Source organism: Monomorium pharaonis, chromosome 4 (genome assembly GCF_013373865.1).
Source record: "Monomorium pharaonis isolate MP-MQ-018 chromosome 4, ASM1337386v2, whole genome shotgun sequence".
NCBI classification, from domain to species: Eukaryota; Metazoa; Arthropoda; class Insecta; order Hymenoptera; family Formicidae; genus Monomorium; species Monomorium pharaonis.
The window spans coordinates 5,064,398-5,082,180 of NC_050470.1; the positions used below are offsets into that span (position 1 = coordinate 5,064,398).

Genomic DNA, 17,783 nt, shown 5'->3' on the forward strand with positions numbered 1-17,783 from the left:
AGTTTATAAATTGGCGAGTAAATAGCACACTTCTAGTTCGATCGCGACGAAGCATTAAGATCCCCGGGGAGAACCGAAATTCCATTTCCGAGCGTCGTTGCGCATCGAGCTGTATCCCCGAGGATGCCGGGGTATCGCATTAATTTCGAGCGTTAACTATAGTCGTTAGCTGAGGCGACCACTTAAGATGATCATACTGACCGAACCGTAACCATATCATTGCAGTACCCAGTACGCTGTACCCGGAGTCTAGTTCGAACGGTCAGTGGTACGATTACGGCAGACAAGTGTGTCCTCCGGTGGTAGCCAGAAACTTGTCCTGGAACACTACCAGAGCCGGCGAAGTGGCTGTACAGAGCTGTCCCGGCGGTGCCAACGGTTTGGCCAGATGGCGATGTCTGGTCCGCGGAGAATCAGCCTTCTGGCACCGCGATAGTCCAGATCTGAGCGAGTGCCGATCCGTCTGGTTGACCACCCTGGAGAACCGCGTGACGGACGGCGACGTAATTCTCGGCATCAGCAGGGAGCTCTCGCAGGTCACGAATAACAGCCGTGGCCTGTACGGTGGCGACATGATGATTACTACGAAGATCATCAAAAACATGGCCGAGAAGATGGCCCTAGACATTAAAACTTACCAAGACCCGAATCAGAGGGAGGTCAGCGTCACGGAGCTGCTGCAAGGCGTAGTACGGACCGGCAGCAATCTGCTCGACAAGGCGCAAATGGCGTCCTGGAAGGATCTCAGTCATCAGGAACAGATGAGGGTCGCAACGTCGCTGTTGATCGGTCTTGAGGAGAACGCCTTTTTATTGGCCGACACACTTATGCACGAGAAGACTATTATGCATGAAGGCAAAAACATATGTGAGTACTGCTAATGATGATTTGCTAGACAACAAATTTATTGGACTATGCATTTATTATATCCTTTACATGTCAAGTAGATATTAAGAACCACAATACCCTTAAATTGCCATTTCTGTCACTTGCTTAGATAATCGCAGAACATGATTTTGAAATTATTTAAAAAATCTTATTTGCAATTTTTATTAATGTAAGATAGAATTATAGTTTATGATTTAAAATTTAGAGAAGTTTTAAAATAAAACTTTACTTATTTTATAACTCTCTATCACATATGTTACTAAACGTAAATTCAAAATATATAAAAGAGGGAAAATAAATTGTTTATTTTATTATATGAAAAGAAATTATAAAATAGAAGATAATTTATAATATTAATTTATAATATTAATTAGTAAATTAATTGGTATAGTTTGTTATTAATAATAATTTTAATTTGCTAGACAACATAAAATTCGTGGCAGTGCAGTTATCTAACTAAAATCGTCACGTCTCCAAAGTAACTATTTCAGCATTTTGAAAGTCACGGAACGAACGCACGTTGCATTCGCCTTCGGCGTATACGTTGCAAACGATCGAATGATTTATATCGCTTGCGCACCCAACACCCGGTAATCTCCGGTATAGATAAAATACAGATCCGAATCCATCGTAATTCTCCGGTACCCGCCCGGATTACGTTATAATCCAGACGAGTATGGTGCGGGCGCGGGCGCGCGCGCTATTATTATTACAAAACGACGGTGGAATTACGAGCGACTTGATTTACTTCCCGGAAGTGCGTTACGGCTTGATTGAGCCGCAGTGTATGCGCGCATCATCAGATGCACGCTTGATAAACTGCATAACAGCGGAGAGCAAAAAGCGTCGGAGGAAAGAAGGGGAGAGGTGGTCTTGATGAGCGACAGCCGGTCGGATGCCGTGTAACGTCCTCTTTTTCAGAAGAAAAATCGAAAGCGCATTAAGTCCTTCCTGGCAACGCCACTGATTGATACTGCGATCAATTCTTAATCTTTCATTTCCCGGCAATTTGCAGAGCATGTTAGAATTTATTGCTTTTTTATAATAATAATAAATAAATTTATTGGCAAATTTGGAGCAATTGAGTTTCTTAATGAATTTTAAATAATATAATTTGTTGAGAGGCAAAACTATTTTATTAAATTGCTCTTTTTAATTTCATTCAATTACGTAGATAAAATTACGAAGAGGTAGAAAATAATTTTTCTTCTATCACAGTGGTTTCCAATTTGTGTCGTGGGGCGTATACACTTACGCGGAAATGTATTTTTTAATTAATGATAAAACAGCTTCAATTTCTACTTTATATTTTAAAAAATTATAGATATTTTAAAGTGCAAAATTGTGTTATTCTTATTTATTTGATTATAATTTTATTCGTTCAATAATGAAGTATTTCGGTCTCTATCGTTATTTGATAAAACTGAACTTTCCGTGTACTTGAAATAAATGTTCATCGTGGTAAGTTGGAAAGCCATTGTTTTGCCGTAATTTAATTCGCGTCTTCTGCGAATCTACGGCTAGAATTCTCATGGAGCGCATTAAACGCACCGAGGGAGAGTTACACCTACTCGCCTAATTAGCCGCGTGCGTGTCTTTACTACAGTGATGGAAGTTCGCGTACTGGACGCGCGCAACATCGACAACGAGCTGGAAGTTTTCCCGAGCGAGGCCGCCCAGCAAAGGTGGACCGTCTCGAGCGATCGCGTGGTACTTACCAGGGGCGCTTTGCTGGACAACAGCGAGGCCGGCATCGTCCGGCTGGTCTTCATGGCCTTTGACAGACTCGAGGAGATACTGCAGCCGCAAGCGGAGTCGCCGTCCGTCGTCATGAGCGACGATCCCCAACCCCAGCCGCGTAGGAACACCACCCGTCTTCTCAACAGCAAAGTTATCTCGGCGTCCTTGGGAAAAGGTCGGCACATACAGCTCTCGGAACCCGTTCGAGTGTATTTCAGACATCTGGCGGTCGAGAACGTCACCAACCCCACTTGCGTCTTCTGGGATTACATCTTGAGGTAATTTCGCCCTTGCCCGATCCCATTTCCACTTGTACTATACTAAAAGTGCCGTGAAGTCTTTCTCTTATTTCTTTATTTTCGATTTTCTCTTCCTGTGTCCTTCTTCTGTGCGCTGTAACACAACACTCGCAACAACTCGTTGAAATAGGAAGTGTATTTGTTATTATTTAATCCGCGGAGCTTTTCTCCTTAAAACTCGATTATAATAGAGATTCGATATTCTATACAAATTCGGTATTCAATAAAAAGATTTATTTATTACATTGATTGCGGAATAAGATTTTTCATTTTTATTCTAGAAATATAATCCTTTAATCTTCTCTCTCTCTCTCTCTCTCTCTCTCTCTCTCTCTCTCTCTCTCTCTCTCTCTCTCTCTCTCTCTCTCTCTCTCTCTCTCTCTCTCTAATATATTACCTGATTTTTTATAAATTTTTAATAAGCATAGACTGCAAACACACATGCACATTCTGAAATATATTAAATACATCTATAATATTATAAATATTATGTGTGTGTGTGTATAGCCAGAAAATTTATAGTTGAAATTATTTTCACACGGCTTTTGATGCGTTCCGTATATCCGATGGAAAATTAATAATATGACTATCTTTCTCTATACACGCGATACCTTATTTCCCACAGCGCCTGGTCGGACGAGGGTTGCCAGATACAAAAGACCAACGAAACTCACACCGTGTGCGAATGCAATCACCTGACGAACTTCGCCGTGCTGATGGACGTGCACGCCGTTAGGCTGGACATCGCCCATCAGGTCGCCCTGCAGATCATCACGTATATAGGCTGCATCATTTCCGTCGTCTGCCTCGTCCTGGCCATTCTCACGTTTCAATTATTTCGCGGACTAAAGGTAATGTATATAACTGCGCGGGTGCCGCCGATCGATCGGCATTTAATTGCGGCGAGATGGAATTTTTTTTCACTCTCCCCCGATCTCTGATTTGCAGTCGGACAGGACGACGATCCACAAGAATCTTTGCGTGTGCCTGCTGATTGCCGAGGTACTCTTCGTTTGCGGGATCGGCCAAACTAATCAGAGGATCGTCTGCGGCATCGTGGCCGGTTTATTGCACTTCTTTTTCTTGTGCGCGTTCGCCTGGATGTTCCTCGAAGGTAACTTACATATAACTCAGCCCAAACTTTTATTTGCATCATAAAATTTGTAATACTTTAAGACAATATGTATATATTTCATACACAATTTCTCATTGTTACAGGATTTCAATTATACGTGATGCTGATCGAGGTATTCGAAGCGGAAAAATCGCGGCTTCGGTGGTACTATCTGGTCGCGTATGGCGCACCGCTGCTGGTCGTTGCAATTTCGTGCATAATCGATCCACTCAGCTACGGTACCGATCGGTACTGCTGGCTGCGCGCGGATAATTATTTCATCTTCAGCTTCGTCGGACCTGTGATACTCGTCATACTGGTAATTGGCTGGCTGATACGATATCGATTAGCTGAACAATCAATTAACGAAACATTATTGAGCATTATTGTATTAACGATATAAGATACTTATCATGTATTTTGAGGTGTTATCTTTTAAATTTTATAATAGTAATATTCAAAATTTAACGTAATCGGTTTTAATATCATTTACTACAGGCAAATTTGGTATTTCTATCGATGGCAATCTATATGATGTGTCGACATGCGAACACGACCGTGGCCATGAAAAGCAAGGAGCATTCCCGATTGGCTAGCGCAAGGTAAGCACAGTGTTCTTAGTAGTCTGTTTCCTCTTTTTTTTTTAGTACATTATCATAAGTTGCAAACTGTATATATCGTGTATCAATCGAGTACGTTCGTTGTCCGTCACATTCGAAATTTGATCCTCCCGTCGAAGAGTAGCAATCGAGATGTTTGTTTGGTGCTTTCGGTTTATACTTTCGCAAGCTTTACTTGCTTAAAGAGATCTCCCGAACGCGGATCTTGTTGTCACGCATCTTTTGGCGGCCATGCTGATTTTTTGGTTTTGGTTTTGAGTCCTATGTTTGGAATGACCGCAGATTTCGTTCGTTCGACACACCACTGTATTGCTGTGATACCTAGGATATACACGAGTATATCGTTTGATTACACGGATTGTCGTAAATATGCAGGGTGCCATTCTAAGTGTTTACAGAACCAATCCAAATAATTTTCTAAGTCCTTTTTTCATTTAGACCTACTTTAAATTTATAAATTATTTGCTTAAGATTCTTGAGCTTTATATCTTACGTTTTTTTAGCTTTATGTCTTGCATTAAAATAGTGCTAAATGTCACCGAAAAATACTTTAAGTCTATTTTAATACTTTTTTCATTGCTTTAAAAATAATGTAAAACTTTTTAGCCTGTGAGTTACATTTTTGTTACAATTCCATAGATTTTGAATTTTTCAGAATTTTCTATGTATTTGTGTAGGTTGTTAATTTTTTATGTATAATAACATAAATAAAATATATATTAATTTACTTATCGTTCTTAGGAACACCCTGTATATTATCACATTTAATCTACAAAGGCCTAGTCAGTAATTTGTGTGAAATTATTATTTAAAAAAGCATAAGAGTTTCTTAATTTTTATAAAATCGTGAAAATACATAAATAATTTGGTGATGGTAGTGAAAACGTTGTTGCAATCCCGATTCGGATTATTACACACAATATTTTTTGCGACGACAGGTGTTTGACGGAATATTGCTGTCGCTGTGTATTTACATAACTAATTGTTCACCATTTCTCATCTTGCAATTGTCGAGTGCTAAACGCCGTGCTTCACCGTGCTCGGCAGAAAGTAATGCGAATCGAGCATTGCAAATCAGAGAATAAGCTATAATCAATTAATTAATGGTGCCGGAACAATCACCTAACTGCTGTCTTGTTTCATTTTTTGTATTAAATCTTCTACCCACTTCTGTCTACACTGTTCTACATTCTTCTGCATGGCGTGGTTGGTTGGTAGTGGAAAGGAAGAGAATGCTCTTCCCAACAAATTGCAAGCGCACTTGTAAGATATTTACCATTTTTATTATTACTCACCAAATTATATCATTAATGTCGTCATCAATCGCCATCTCGCTCGTCTCATTCGATATCATCCTATTTTTTAAAATTCATTTTATTTTGATTAAGCTATCCAAGTATCATTTCACACTGATTTTGTGAACGTAGCCGTAGATTTTAGTCTTTCACATCATACATCAAAACACTCGCCACACGTGATTTCGCAACACTCATAGGAAGCGCGATTAAAAACGCCACTGCAGCGTTTTATGTGCACATTGTAATTAACATGTTGGTTAAAGAAATAATAAGACGAACAGTATGCTATGTTTATGTCATTTGAAACTCATGAGTTTTTAAGTTAATAATCGCAATAAAATGATCTAATTCTACAAGTGGAAGTTTTAAGACCTGAATTTTAATATACATATATCATTCTGAATCAGTTCCATATGTTATAAAAAAAGTAATAATTTTATTTGTGTGAGAACTAAATTTTCTAAGGCTATAATATATTGTGCATGTTCTTATTCCTGCAGTTAATTACAGCATATTGTCTATCTAATAATTTGAAATCTCTGAATTTTTAAAAATCGTGTTTATTGCAAAAAAAATTTTTGCTATTAATAGTACTGCGATTGTATATTATAGTTATTAATGTATTTTAATTAATTTTAATATAATTTTATGATAAATAATTTAATTTTATTTCTTTAATAAAGTGATTTTTGTCGGAGTACTATTCTGATATTTTTAAATTGTTTTTTTATATACAAATTTTTGTGTGAATCTATGTATATCCTAGCTGCAATTACTATTGTTATCGGTATATGAATATTATAATTATAATACTTGTTATACAGCACTTGCATTTCCTGTGAGTAGACACGATAATTCACTGCATGTAGTATTCTCCTTAGTTTCGGATATTACGCCTGATTTACAAGTAGATAGACGTGGAAGTACCGTAGAGAGTATATCCGCCTACCTGTGTAACGCCACACATTCTAATCATAACGGTTTAGATAAAATGTCGCGATTCCGGCGACGCTCAAAGCGGGATTTGCGTTGCTTGAAAAAATAAAAACTTCGATTCAGCATAATATCGCAATGTTTAAATGTCATTCTCGGCGAACCATTGCGTGTCTCACGACGCTACGTGACGGTCGCGCTATTTTTTCCCTTCGACGTCGTAATACTAATATCCAGTATTAAAACCGTATTTTGCGATCGACTGAGAAAGCGGCTGCAATTGTCTTCACGTTTTTTTTATGAGTAGCAAATAATTTAGGAAAGTAAAATGGAAATCCTTGTTTGAAATAAAATAAAGGGATCTTTCTTATATAGACATTTCTAAAATTAGGATCTTTTGACGTCACAATTGTTTTCCGTTAGCAATCAGTTATAATGAATGTAATGCCTTAAAATTATCGCGATAAATTGGACATCTATGACGTACGTGTTTGTACTAATGACGTTTCACTCGTTCGTCTTTTAAGCCGCAGAAAATATCTCCTTATTTTTATCAAAGAATGTCGAATCCACGTGTCAGAGTTGAAGTTTTTTAATAAAATACCGAAACGGATAAGCAAACTTAAATAGCACAATCGATCTGAGATTTTTTTAGATGTGACGCTTTTCGAACTTTCTTTTCTGAAAGTCACATTTTATCGGAGCGCCAAACGTGACGATAACTTGGTCCCCTTTAAGCGCCGCCATCGCGATTTGTATTGTACAACAGAAACTTGGCTGGCTGTTCTGCGATGTAATTTATTATTCTGTATCTTCTGATCAGGGCCTGGCTGCGAGGCGCTATCGTGCTGGTGTTTCTACTAGGTCTGACCTGGACGTTCGGGCTTCTCTACTTAAACCAAGAATCCGTTGTGATGGCGTACATCTTCACCGTATTGAACAGTCTCCAGGGGCTGTTTATCTTTGTGTTCCATTGCGTACAGAACGAGAAGGTAAGGGAATACGTCGGGGCACAGAAGTCCGCCTTGATTTAGATCATTCCGGCAGCATTGTCGGATGTTCCCGGAGAGAGAAATACAAACAACAAAATCCGGGGTTGTTCGTAAAATATGTAATAATGTAATTTCTACTTAGGAGTGATCCCGCGCAATTTTTTATAAGAACGATTTGATTTTGCATACCTCCTGTAAAAGTCCAATCAGTTTTTTTGCATATTTTTACGAATTAATTGTAATAGAATGTTACATATCTAGTTACCTAGAAAACTGCGTAAACTTTATATCTCTTCAGAAATTGTATATAGTGAGTTGTAACAATTTTTTTATAAATTATTCTCACTTATGTAGCAATTTTTATATTAACTTAAATTTTGAAGAAATTTCTAGTAGTTAAGTTTAACACGTTTATTATGATTGATACTAATTAAGATTGCTGGAAGAATAATCATGTTAATCGTATTATTTTGCTCATAAAAATCAGAACATCAAGATGAAAAAAATGATCTGTCCGAAGCGCTGTACAATAAAGTCTAATAAAGCGCAATACAAGTTACTGGCGTTTACTTCGCGTACTCTCGTCACCCGTAGTGGGCTCATTATAATTTTCTTGACAATTTGAAAACTTTTTTGTTATCATCGCGAGAAGAGCACCGATATTATTTTTATTTCTCGTTAAATCGGCACTAGAATTTTGAGCCTCCAAAATTAGATCGCACAACATTCTCACGTATAATCGCAGACGGCCTCCCCAACATTCGCCTAAATGTAAAACAAAGAGAGGCGAACTGAATAGAATAAAGAAAAAAAGCATAATTCTTTATCCATTCATTCTTTCAACGATAATCTTAATCGCATACCAAGGCTATTCGTCTGAGGCCGTCTGCAGCCTGCGGTCTGCAATCTTTATGTATCAGACTCGCAGAGGTGCACATAACGCATCCGCACGCTGTCTCGCACAGGCCTTTAGTTTTTTCTCGCACCGTTAAACTCGTTTTGTTGGGTCGGGCGGGCTCTGCTTCGCTCTTGCAGGTGAGGAAGGAGTACCGGAAGTTCGTGCGCCGTCATTCCTGGCTGCCGAAGTGCCTGAGGTGCTCGAAGACGGTGACGGGCGGCTCGGCCGGCTCTACCGGCGGCACCGGCGGCACCGGCGGCGCCAACGGCGGCAAGGACTTCGCCTCGCACAACACCTCGTCGAACCCCTCGGCTCCTACTACGGACAGCTCCGGACTGTCGCCTCATGCAGCCACCAATGTGGGTACCAACGCCGGCGCCATGTCACCGCCGAACAATCACAACAACTTGACCGCCGCCTGTAACAATACGAATCTTTCGATAAACGTGAACCTGAACAATTTGTCGCTGAGGTCGCCGGTCGGGGCACACCAGATGCACATGATGGCACCTAGCAACCACAATAGGCATCCCGCTCAGCAAGGTATCCAAACGCCGCTTATACACCAAACCGAGACACAAGGATAACGAAGCGAAGTAAAGTGATCGCTCCGGATGAACCACAGTGACCGATATCGTTTATGAAAATAGAGATCTATTATGTTCCCTCACTATGTTCGCAACTTTTACAGATATTACATTGTTTTAATCAAGCTGGTTCTTGATTCGTTATATTTTCCTTGATTTTGTTTAATTTTGTTTAAGATGTAAAATCATAATATAATGCAGAACGATGCAATATTTGTAAAAATTGGGACATTTTAATTTTCATAAAAATATCAGTTACTGTGTGTTTTATCCATGGAGCAATCGAAAGACTGGAATTGTAGGAGTCCGAAAGGGGAACGTGCGTCTTCTTCTCCCCCTCTCACTTTTGTTCATATTAGCAATGACGGTGCAATACTTGATCAATCTCATGAAGCACATCAATCAAAGTCTAATGTTTTCTGACATTGTACACACAAGTCAGACTGTCGTAACAACTTGTACATGATCGCATAAGATCGAAGTAATTTCCGAGTATTGATAAATTGCATTTCTCTCTCTTTCTCTCTTTCTCCTTTTTTCTATATATTCTTTTTCTCGCTCTATTCCTTTTAGTATGATTATGAGTAACACAAGTATGATCCGTCTATAATTAATTATTATCGTTTACTTTTTGCCTGCCGCTCAGAACTCAGCCTTGCCTTCTTTCAAACTTGCCCCTTCGCAATTGATAGGTTGCTACAGTTAATCGTCTGAATTATAGTTTCTGTCTATCTCTCTTGATTCTTTCAACGCGTGTAAATAGACCTTAGTTCGTCACGCATTTAACGCTAAACATAGTTTACGTAGTGTTACTTGGTTCTCATGCTTGTGATGTATATTCGATTTAACAATCGAATAATAGAATTTTAATTTTAACGTAATGCATTTTTTTCTTTTCTTAATGTATTACATTGAATTTATTGCAGGATGTATGTGTAAAGCAGACGGTCCTGCTAGTTTACTGTATTATTTTTACAGATAAAGCCTAGTGTATACTCATGGTTTTTTCTCCTGGGAATGATTTGCAATAGTAGCAATTGCAATTTTTTGATAAATATTTTACTTTAACTTTTTTTATTTATATATATCTAAACTATTTACGACTACAATGTTATAGTCAACAATTTTACTCTTTGAAAGTAATTTTTGCATATTGTAGAAATTAATTACAGAGATTTAGGTTTTCCGTGAATATTCGTGATTTTCGTCAGGCTATTACTTTCTGAAAGCGTAGTGTTTATGAATAATGTTAAGTGGTACATTCGGCTTTAACGCTCGAAACCAACCTGAAAGCTTTTTTTGGTGTTATCAGCAAGTCACTTCAAAAACTGACTCGCAAAACGGCGAACTAAAAGGCATTTAACGAACCGTTCAACTCTTTCGACCCTGTCGCGCTCAGAGAGTCGAAGAGAATTGGCCGACAAAAATAGAGCGAGAAAGAGAGAAAGAGAGAGAGAGAGAGATAGAGAAACTAGCGAAACAAAAAAATATGTATTTGGAAGAGAGATTGTTGTACGTGCTCGTGTATGCTATTATAAAACAGTTTGTAGGAAAACGTTAGTCAGAAGGAAATATTAAAAATTTTTTTAACTTATGAAAACTTTTATAAATTTAAACACATTTTTTTAACTTATGCATATTTTATTGGCCATATTTAAAAAATTTGTATTTTTAATACTAAATACTTATTTTAAATTAAAATTTCTTCATAATATTTTTTTTATTTAAAATTAATTTAAATGCAATATTTTTTATGTCTAATTATTAATTAAATTATATTTAGATTTATTTATTTTTTAATTTTTGTAAAGACATGATAAGTTCGAGATTTGATAAACTCTGTAATATATTTTTTTTATTATAAAATAATTTCTTCTTAGCTTTCTTTGATAAATTATTCTATGTAATAATATCAGTGTTACAATTCTTCAAGTAGGCCATTATTTACTACAATTTGCGTTTATTAAAAGAATAAATAAAATGTGATGCTTTTTCTCGATCTCAATTTAATTCGAGCGCTTTGTTAATACGCTCACGACTCTATTATACTTCCAATTATGAGAATGTCTCTCAGTTATCCGGCATTCTTTATTTAAAACGTCAAATAACAGATAACGACAATCTCTCGAGGATCTTGAATATTAAATTATTTCAAGTAACAACCTGAATAAATTAAAATGCTCAGCAGGTCAATTAGTCAAACTGTCCAGAAATGTAAAATATAATATTGACATTAGCTAGTACAGTGTCAAAAAGGTATCAAAGTAAACTTTTTATATGTTTATTTTTAAATTATCATTTTTATTTTCTAAAACTCGATATTATATTCTCTATTACAATGTCATTCAGTGTTTTAATTTTATTTATCAAAACTCTGATGTAAAGAAATTTTTAGATTTTGATTTTACTAAAATTTTAGGAACTCTCAAAAAGAAGTATATGCATTTATTTCTTTATAAATAAATTTGGCTGAAGAGATGTCACCTCCAGATTATCGATTCGATAATGCTCGACGTTCCTATTCTGTAAATACGCGAAAGGCAGACACAGCACGAACATTAGAATTCGCACTCTCGCGAGCACGCTCGCCCGCAAGACTTCCTACTAACAGTGGTGATTTCCGTGCTTCTTATCTGGCTTCGGGGTTTGGTGTAATGCGGTTGCTGGCTACTTTGTACCCTCTTATGCCCCGGCCCGCTCCCTTTCTTAGAGCGCGATTTCGCGCGATTCCCCGTTTATTTCAGACCTTCCGGATCGTCAATGAAATCTGTAATCAGGTAAAAGGCAGTAAGTGATATAATTTTGTCGAAACGAGTATTTTACACAGGGAATTTTAGCTGCAGTTACAGTTGTAAGTAGTAACCTGGTAAGTCAAATTAAATAATAATTAAATATTAGTAAAGAAATTAAATTCTTATAAAATGTTAATGAGTTTTTAAATGTAATAAGCCATTATTAACACACAAAATGTTATAGAATGTTTATTATATCTTTTAATCATTAAAATAATTTAGGATTAATTAGACTAATTTGGCTAATTGGATTTATTAAAGACATTCAAGTGCCCTTAATTTAGGTATACAGATACATTATCAAAATTATAAGGCTATAATAGAAAGAATATTATAGAAAAAACAGAAAATATAAGTTCGATTTGTCAGTTACTGCCTTTCTTCTAATCATAGTAGAAATAATTTTGAACATACATGGAATCGTAACATCAGATATACTCGCGCGTGATTTATGATCGTGCTCATAATCGCGTCTTTTTTGTCATTAACCCTTTTGCTCGTCATATTTGATACATCAAACGAGTTTTATTTGATCAGCAAGGTAATCATTACTCGTTTATTACAGCAACAATATTCAAAGTAAATTACTGTGATAATCAATCTTATCTATATTACTTCTAATCTAAAGAAAATCATTATAGTTTATTATACAATGAACTATAATTTACGATAAATTATATAAAAACTTTATTTAAATTATTATATATAAATTGTACTTTTATATTATTTTTTATGGCAGAGACGTAATTTTTATTTCTGCACAATTTAAAGATTTATAAAAAGTTGAGAGAGGTAAAGATTAAAATAATCTTAGATGTCGTAAAAATACCGTTGGCCGGGGCAACTTTGCGTAAAGACTTATTTTCATTTTAGTAATTATCCATGCTACTTTATTCGCATTGTCAACTACATCGTCCCTTTACGACGAAGAAGTTTAAACAAACGAACTTCCGTCAACGATGGGGAAGGTATACGTTTAGAAAGATTCGTAATGTGTACTAGCGGACCTAATTCTAACTAGACACGCAAAGGGCGGAGTACGAAGGGATGCACTCTATGCAAGCACTTACACGTCGCATTTTACGTCGTTTTGTTCTCTTGCACTCCATGGCACTTCCGTATTCCGCCTGAACGTGCTTCGTGTAATTAAGTAGGTTTTTTCTCTCAAGCAATCGATGGAAAGCGCATTCTCGAAAACGTGAATACTTACACATAAAAATTATTACGTGGCACTTGCTACGTCTGTTTGCGCGAAAATTTTTGCGTTTTCCGTCGAACTTTCTAACATGTTTCACATGCTGCGAAATATATGTTTAACCCTTTGCACTTGTCGTATTGCCGACTGACTGACGGAGCATTACGAAATTATATTTGTTAATACATTTGTATATTGCAACTTGAGCGAGCAACATTGTTCTATAGCTTGTTAATAAAAAAAAGTAAAATTCGTTTATTATTTTATAAAAAAAAACTTTTTATTACACATTATTGAAAAACAATGTTGTGAAGACGCAAGCGATAAATTAACTTCACTTTATATAAATTTTATAAAAATTTGATTTTATAATTGTGATGATAATGAAAGGACGAACGGTAATCGGATTTGTGCTTCAAGTGTGAAGGATTAAAAGGCGCTCAAATGCTCGCTCAGGCACTCACCCACACGATCAGTCACTTAATGGAAAATGAAGGAAAAAAAGGAAAGGTACGGGCGAGGAAAATCCGCGCGAACCAATCCGTTACATCTGTCACACCTTCACCGCATCACACATGCTCATTCACCGGCCACTTTCGCTCTTTCTCTCTTTCTCTTTACTCCTATCCGTCGAATGCGTTTCACTGATTAACGCCAGGTCGCACATCCACGCAATGAGGTAAAGTATAAAGATGATCTCCGACAAGAAGCGACTACTTTGTCGCCAGAAATTTCTATCCACAATGATTAAAAGCCTATAAAACAATCCGATTGAATTCAACGTATTTCTATCTTTTAAAAACTTACTATCTTTTTGGAACCAATTTCTTAAATCGGAATGCCCATCAATTCATCAGATAATTTAATTCTTTGGATGTGAAGAACTTAATTTTTTTTCTTCTCTTGAAGATTCTTCAATCCGAGTATAAAAACTTTGCTATCTTTTTTGCGTTAGAGCGAATGAGTCATCCAAACGGAAGGCAGCTCGTACAGAGCTCTTTTTCGATCTGTGTCATAGTCGTAGGTCGTAGGTTTTGGACCGGAAGTCCGGCTGTAGCGATCGCGTGACCCGTCCCTATAGGGTCTCGAAACAGGTGCAATCACATGTCATCCTCGCGCAACAAACTCTCGTCCACTGAAGGGAAGGAGGCCGCGATGTGTCCAGGGAGAACCCTCCAGCGTGCGTGCCGACGTCGCGTATCTCACAACGCTACGTCGTAGATTTGCTTCCACACGAGTTAAATCCGTTTCGCTTCCGGTAGCGCACGCCGCGCGAGATATCGTTGAATGTGTACAGCGTTTATATCTCCCTTGTCCGGTCATGTCGTGCCCCTCCTCCCCGTATCCACACAATTATGTATCCTAATTGGCGCGCGAGGTCTCTTTTGTCCCATTGCTTCATCGATCGAGGAATTTAAGGTGTTTTCGGCCCAGTGATTTCAATTTGGACTGGGCATATATGTACGGCGTATTTATGGACAAGAATATAGTCATACTTTTATTTAACGAAGGTAACATTCAATGTCACTTTTTCAATTTTCTAATATTGCATACTTTTAATTACTGAAGATCTACATTTTCTTTCCCGTCTAAAATATGGAAATATAAAAAGAAACAACACAGATGAAACTTATTTGTTAATTAATAAATGTTAATATCCGATACTGGATATTGTTTTAATAATAAAGATGATTCTGTTCGCGATCTCCTAAAAAAGTAGCAAATTCCTTAATTATAGATTTAAAAATTTGTGATTTTATCGTGGCAAGTTATCCAATTTCCTTTCTTTGTAATTCTGGTGAAATGGAGACGTTCCTTGAAATCAATGGGATTGTTAGCGGAGAAACCCTTTGTTTACTGACACGAATCATCTATAATGGTCCGACGCAAATACTTCAATCATCTGGTAATATCGATTTTTTGGTCGGTGATTACGCATGGAATAATTAACCGGAAAATAGTCCATCCATTCATACACGTACACACTAAATCATGAGCGACATTGACAGGGCTGGCCCTGCCCATCAGTAAACGAAGGGTTAAGGGGGAACGGCGGATTGGTTGCTTTTGCAGTACTTGGTATCCGGTCGAAGCTGGGCGATAGTCGATAGGCAGCCGGCAGTAACGGTGCCAGGTGAACCCGCCTCGACCGAGGCTCACATCGTGGCCACCCTGCCGTACGCACGTCACGCCTTCTTACCCTCAGCTCCCAATATCCCCAAATCTGCCACCGCCACTTGGGGCCACCTTAACAAAAACCTCATGTGGAAGGTAACTAATTCACCGCTAAATTCGCTCGCTGTGTTTCTCATTCTCGGGGGCGGCTCTATCGTAAGACAAACTTTGCGACCGTTTAAACTTTTATTACGTCGTGGCAAAAGATATATAATTTTTTTTCTCTTTAATGCGCGTACTTTAGAAATCAATAGATCGTTGTTGTATGATTTAAATCGTACGTTAAGAATTTGTTATAATTTACTTAACAAGATCATTGCTTTAGATGGTAGTCTCCTTACTTTTGAACAAATATGCAAAAGTCTAACAGCGCTGAACTACGGCATTTACGGAAATCGTAGCTTCGTATTTGCGAACATCTCGCTGATATTATGGTCCGTATGTTTGCAAGGATTTGCTAAACCGCTGCTTCCGCATTGATGATATCCTAAGTACGATCTTCACGTCGGCAAGCAGTTTGCGTTTATAAGAGCCAACTACGGTCTTTGTATTTGCAAGGATCTTGCGCATTTGCGAGAAGTACACTAATCGAATATACAGTCCGCGCGTTTGTAAATACACTCGAAAACCATTATTTTCGTATCTGCAAGCATTTAACTGTCTCTCGCGAGAATCTGGCTAATTATCGCCTTAGTATTTCACGGAAATATAAAACACCTCGGTAAACTAAATTTTTTAAAGCCTCATTTTTGTCAAATATAATACTTTTGCCGAAAGTTTCGCTAAAACTAGAGCCGTCTCCGGTTCACCGTGTGTCTTTTGATCTTTCTCTCTTTTATTTCTGCATGGTGTGCGGTATTACTTTTCACTCATGTACAGCACCTAGACATTCGTATCCTAGGAGTGAACCTGATCCGAATATTGAGCATGGAGATGCGGATACACTTGGTCGAAGTGTAAAGTGAGGTTTTTTTTCATGTTTGCGACATAGCTTATACCTTAATCTCCCGTCTGCAATCTCTCCCCAATCTTTTTCTGTTACATACACCAATGGAACTGAAACAAACGATGTTTTTCTGTAATTTAGAAGTAAAAGAGTAGATGTTTTGCCCAAATACAATATATCTGTTCTATTATCTTCGAGTTACATATTGATGACACTTGTCTCAAAACCAAGATGTGGAATACACGTACCGAAAGAAGAATTATATTTCTTATCATAACATTTAAAGGAAATTAACTTTTTAAATTTATTTATAAAATGTAATGAAATTGCATGAATTAGTGAAACGTAATCAATTTCATCTGAAAAAAAAAGACTTATTTAAAGAACGTATATTTATTAAGACTTTTTTGTCCTCAGTTTTAAACTCTTTTTTTTAATATAGTAAGTATACTGTTGTATATATTTCTTTTTATACATTTACTTTTAGCGATGCTCGTTATATCGTTATCCCGATATAGCAAAACGCGGTGATTGATGAGCGCCGGCTGAAGTAAAACCCGAAGAGACGGAGATGTTATGGAATAAGCCATGTCGCTCTTCCGGTACCTGCCCCTGCCCCTTTCTCTTTTTTTCTTATTCTAATGCGCATCCGGCGCGCGGGAACAAATGCGAATACACGGTTATGACGTTTTATATCAGAACACAGTGCTCCATTTATCCTGTCATGAATTGTGTGTAGCTCATCTTGTGTGCCTTGGTTTACGTTGTGTGTTATATTTTTTTTTGGCTGCACAATGAAGAGAGGAGGATGATTAACCGTGAAATACGGTCCTCATGTAATGCGAGTGGAAGGTTCTCGTTCGTCTCTCCTCTCATGCATGCGCGATCATCAATTGAGCCGTTCCATTTTAAAAAACAGCATGAGTTATATAATTAAATATAATTAAACCTAAGTGGAGAGACTTAAATAATGTGCCTATCTTAACAAGTATCTTTTGTGACAAGTATGTGAGATTGGCACATATAATTCAAGTAATTTAAGTAAATCAAATACCGTTTAAATGAAACACAACAAAAGTCAGATTATGATTTATTAAATCCAAATATTTGAAAAGATTTATAATATTCTGTTATTAATCCCTTGATTAAGTGGTAAAATAACGGCTCAGTTGTGCGACACATTCCCGTGAGTTTTATAAACTTAACACTTTTGTTTCCGACGATCCCATTTGTTTAAATGATTAAATGTCACGTGTGATAAATTATTATATATGTAATTTTTTGTATTATTGTTTATTAATTTTAA

The 17,783-nt window shown here is 37.2% G+C and overlaps 1 protein-coding gene across 8 annotated transcripts in view; it reads left to right on the top strand.

The window, feature by feature from the left end:
- Nucleotides 1-17,783, top strand: part of LOC105836884 (latrophilin Cirl) — a 425,666-nt gene that overhangs the window by 398,788 nt on the left and 9,095 nt on the right. For 6 of the 8 annotated variants that reach the window (XM_036285518.1, XM_036285520.1, XM_036285519.1 and 3 more), the window contains 10 exons: nucleotides 226-867; nucleotides 2,495-2,906; nucleotides 3,553-3,778; nucleotides 3,876-4,041; nucleotides 4,146-4,360; nucleotides 4,540-4,643; nucleotides 5,880-5,924; nucleotides 7,716-7,884; nucleotides 8,920-9,141; nucleotides 15,430-15,627. In XM_036285518.1, the coding sequence (XP_036141411.1) occupies nucleotides 226-867; nucleotides 2,495-2,906; nucleotides 3,553-3,778; nucleotides 3,876-4,041; nucleotides 4,146-4,360; nucleotides 4,540-4,643; nucleotides 5,880-5,924; nucleotides 7,716-7,884; nucleotides 8,920-9,141; nucleotides 15,430-15,627 (2,399 nt within the window). The remainder of the gene's footprint in view (nucleotides 1-225; nucleotides 868-2,494; nucleotides 2,907-3,552; nucleotides 3,779-3,875; nucleotides 4,042-4,145; nucleotides 4,361-4,539; nucleotides 4,644-5,879; nucleotides 5,925-7,715; nucleotides 7,885-8,919; nucleotides 9,142-15,429; nucleotides 15,628-17,783) is intronic. The other 2 variants (XM_036285523.1, XM_036285521.1) reach the window with 2 other exon arrangements.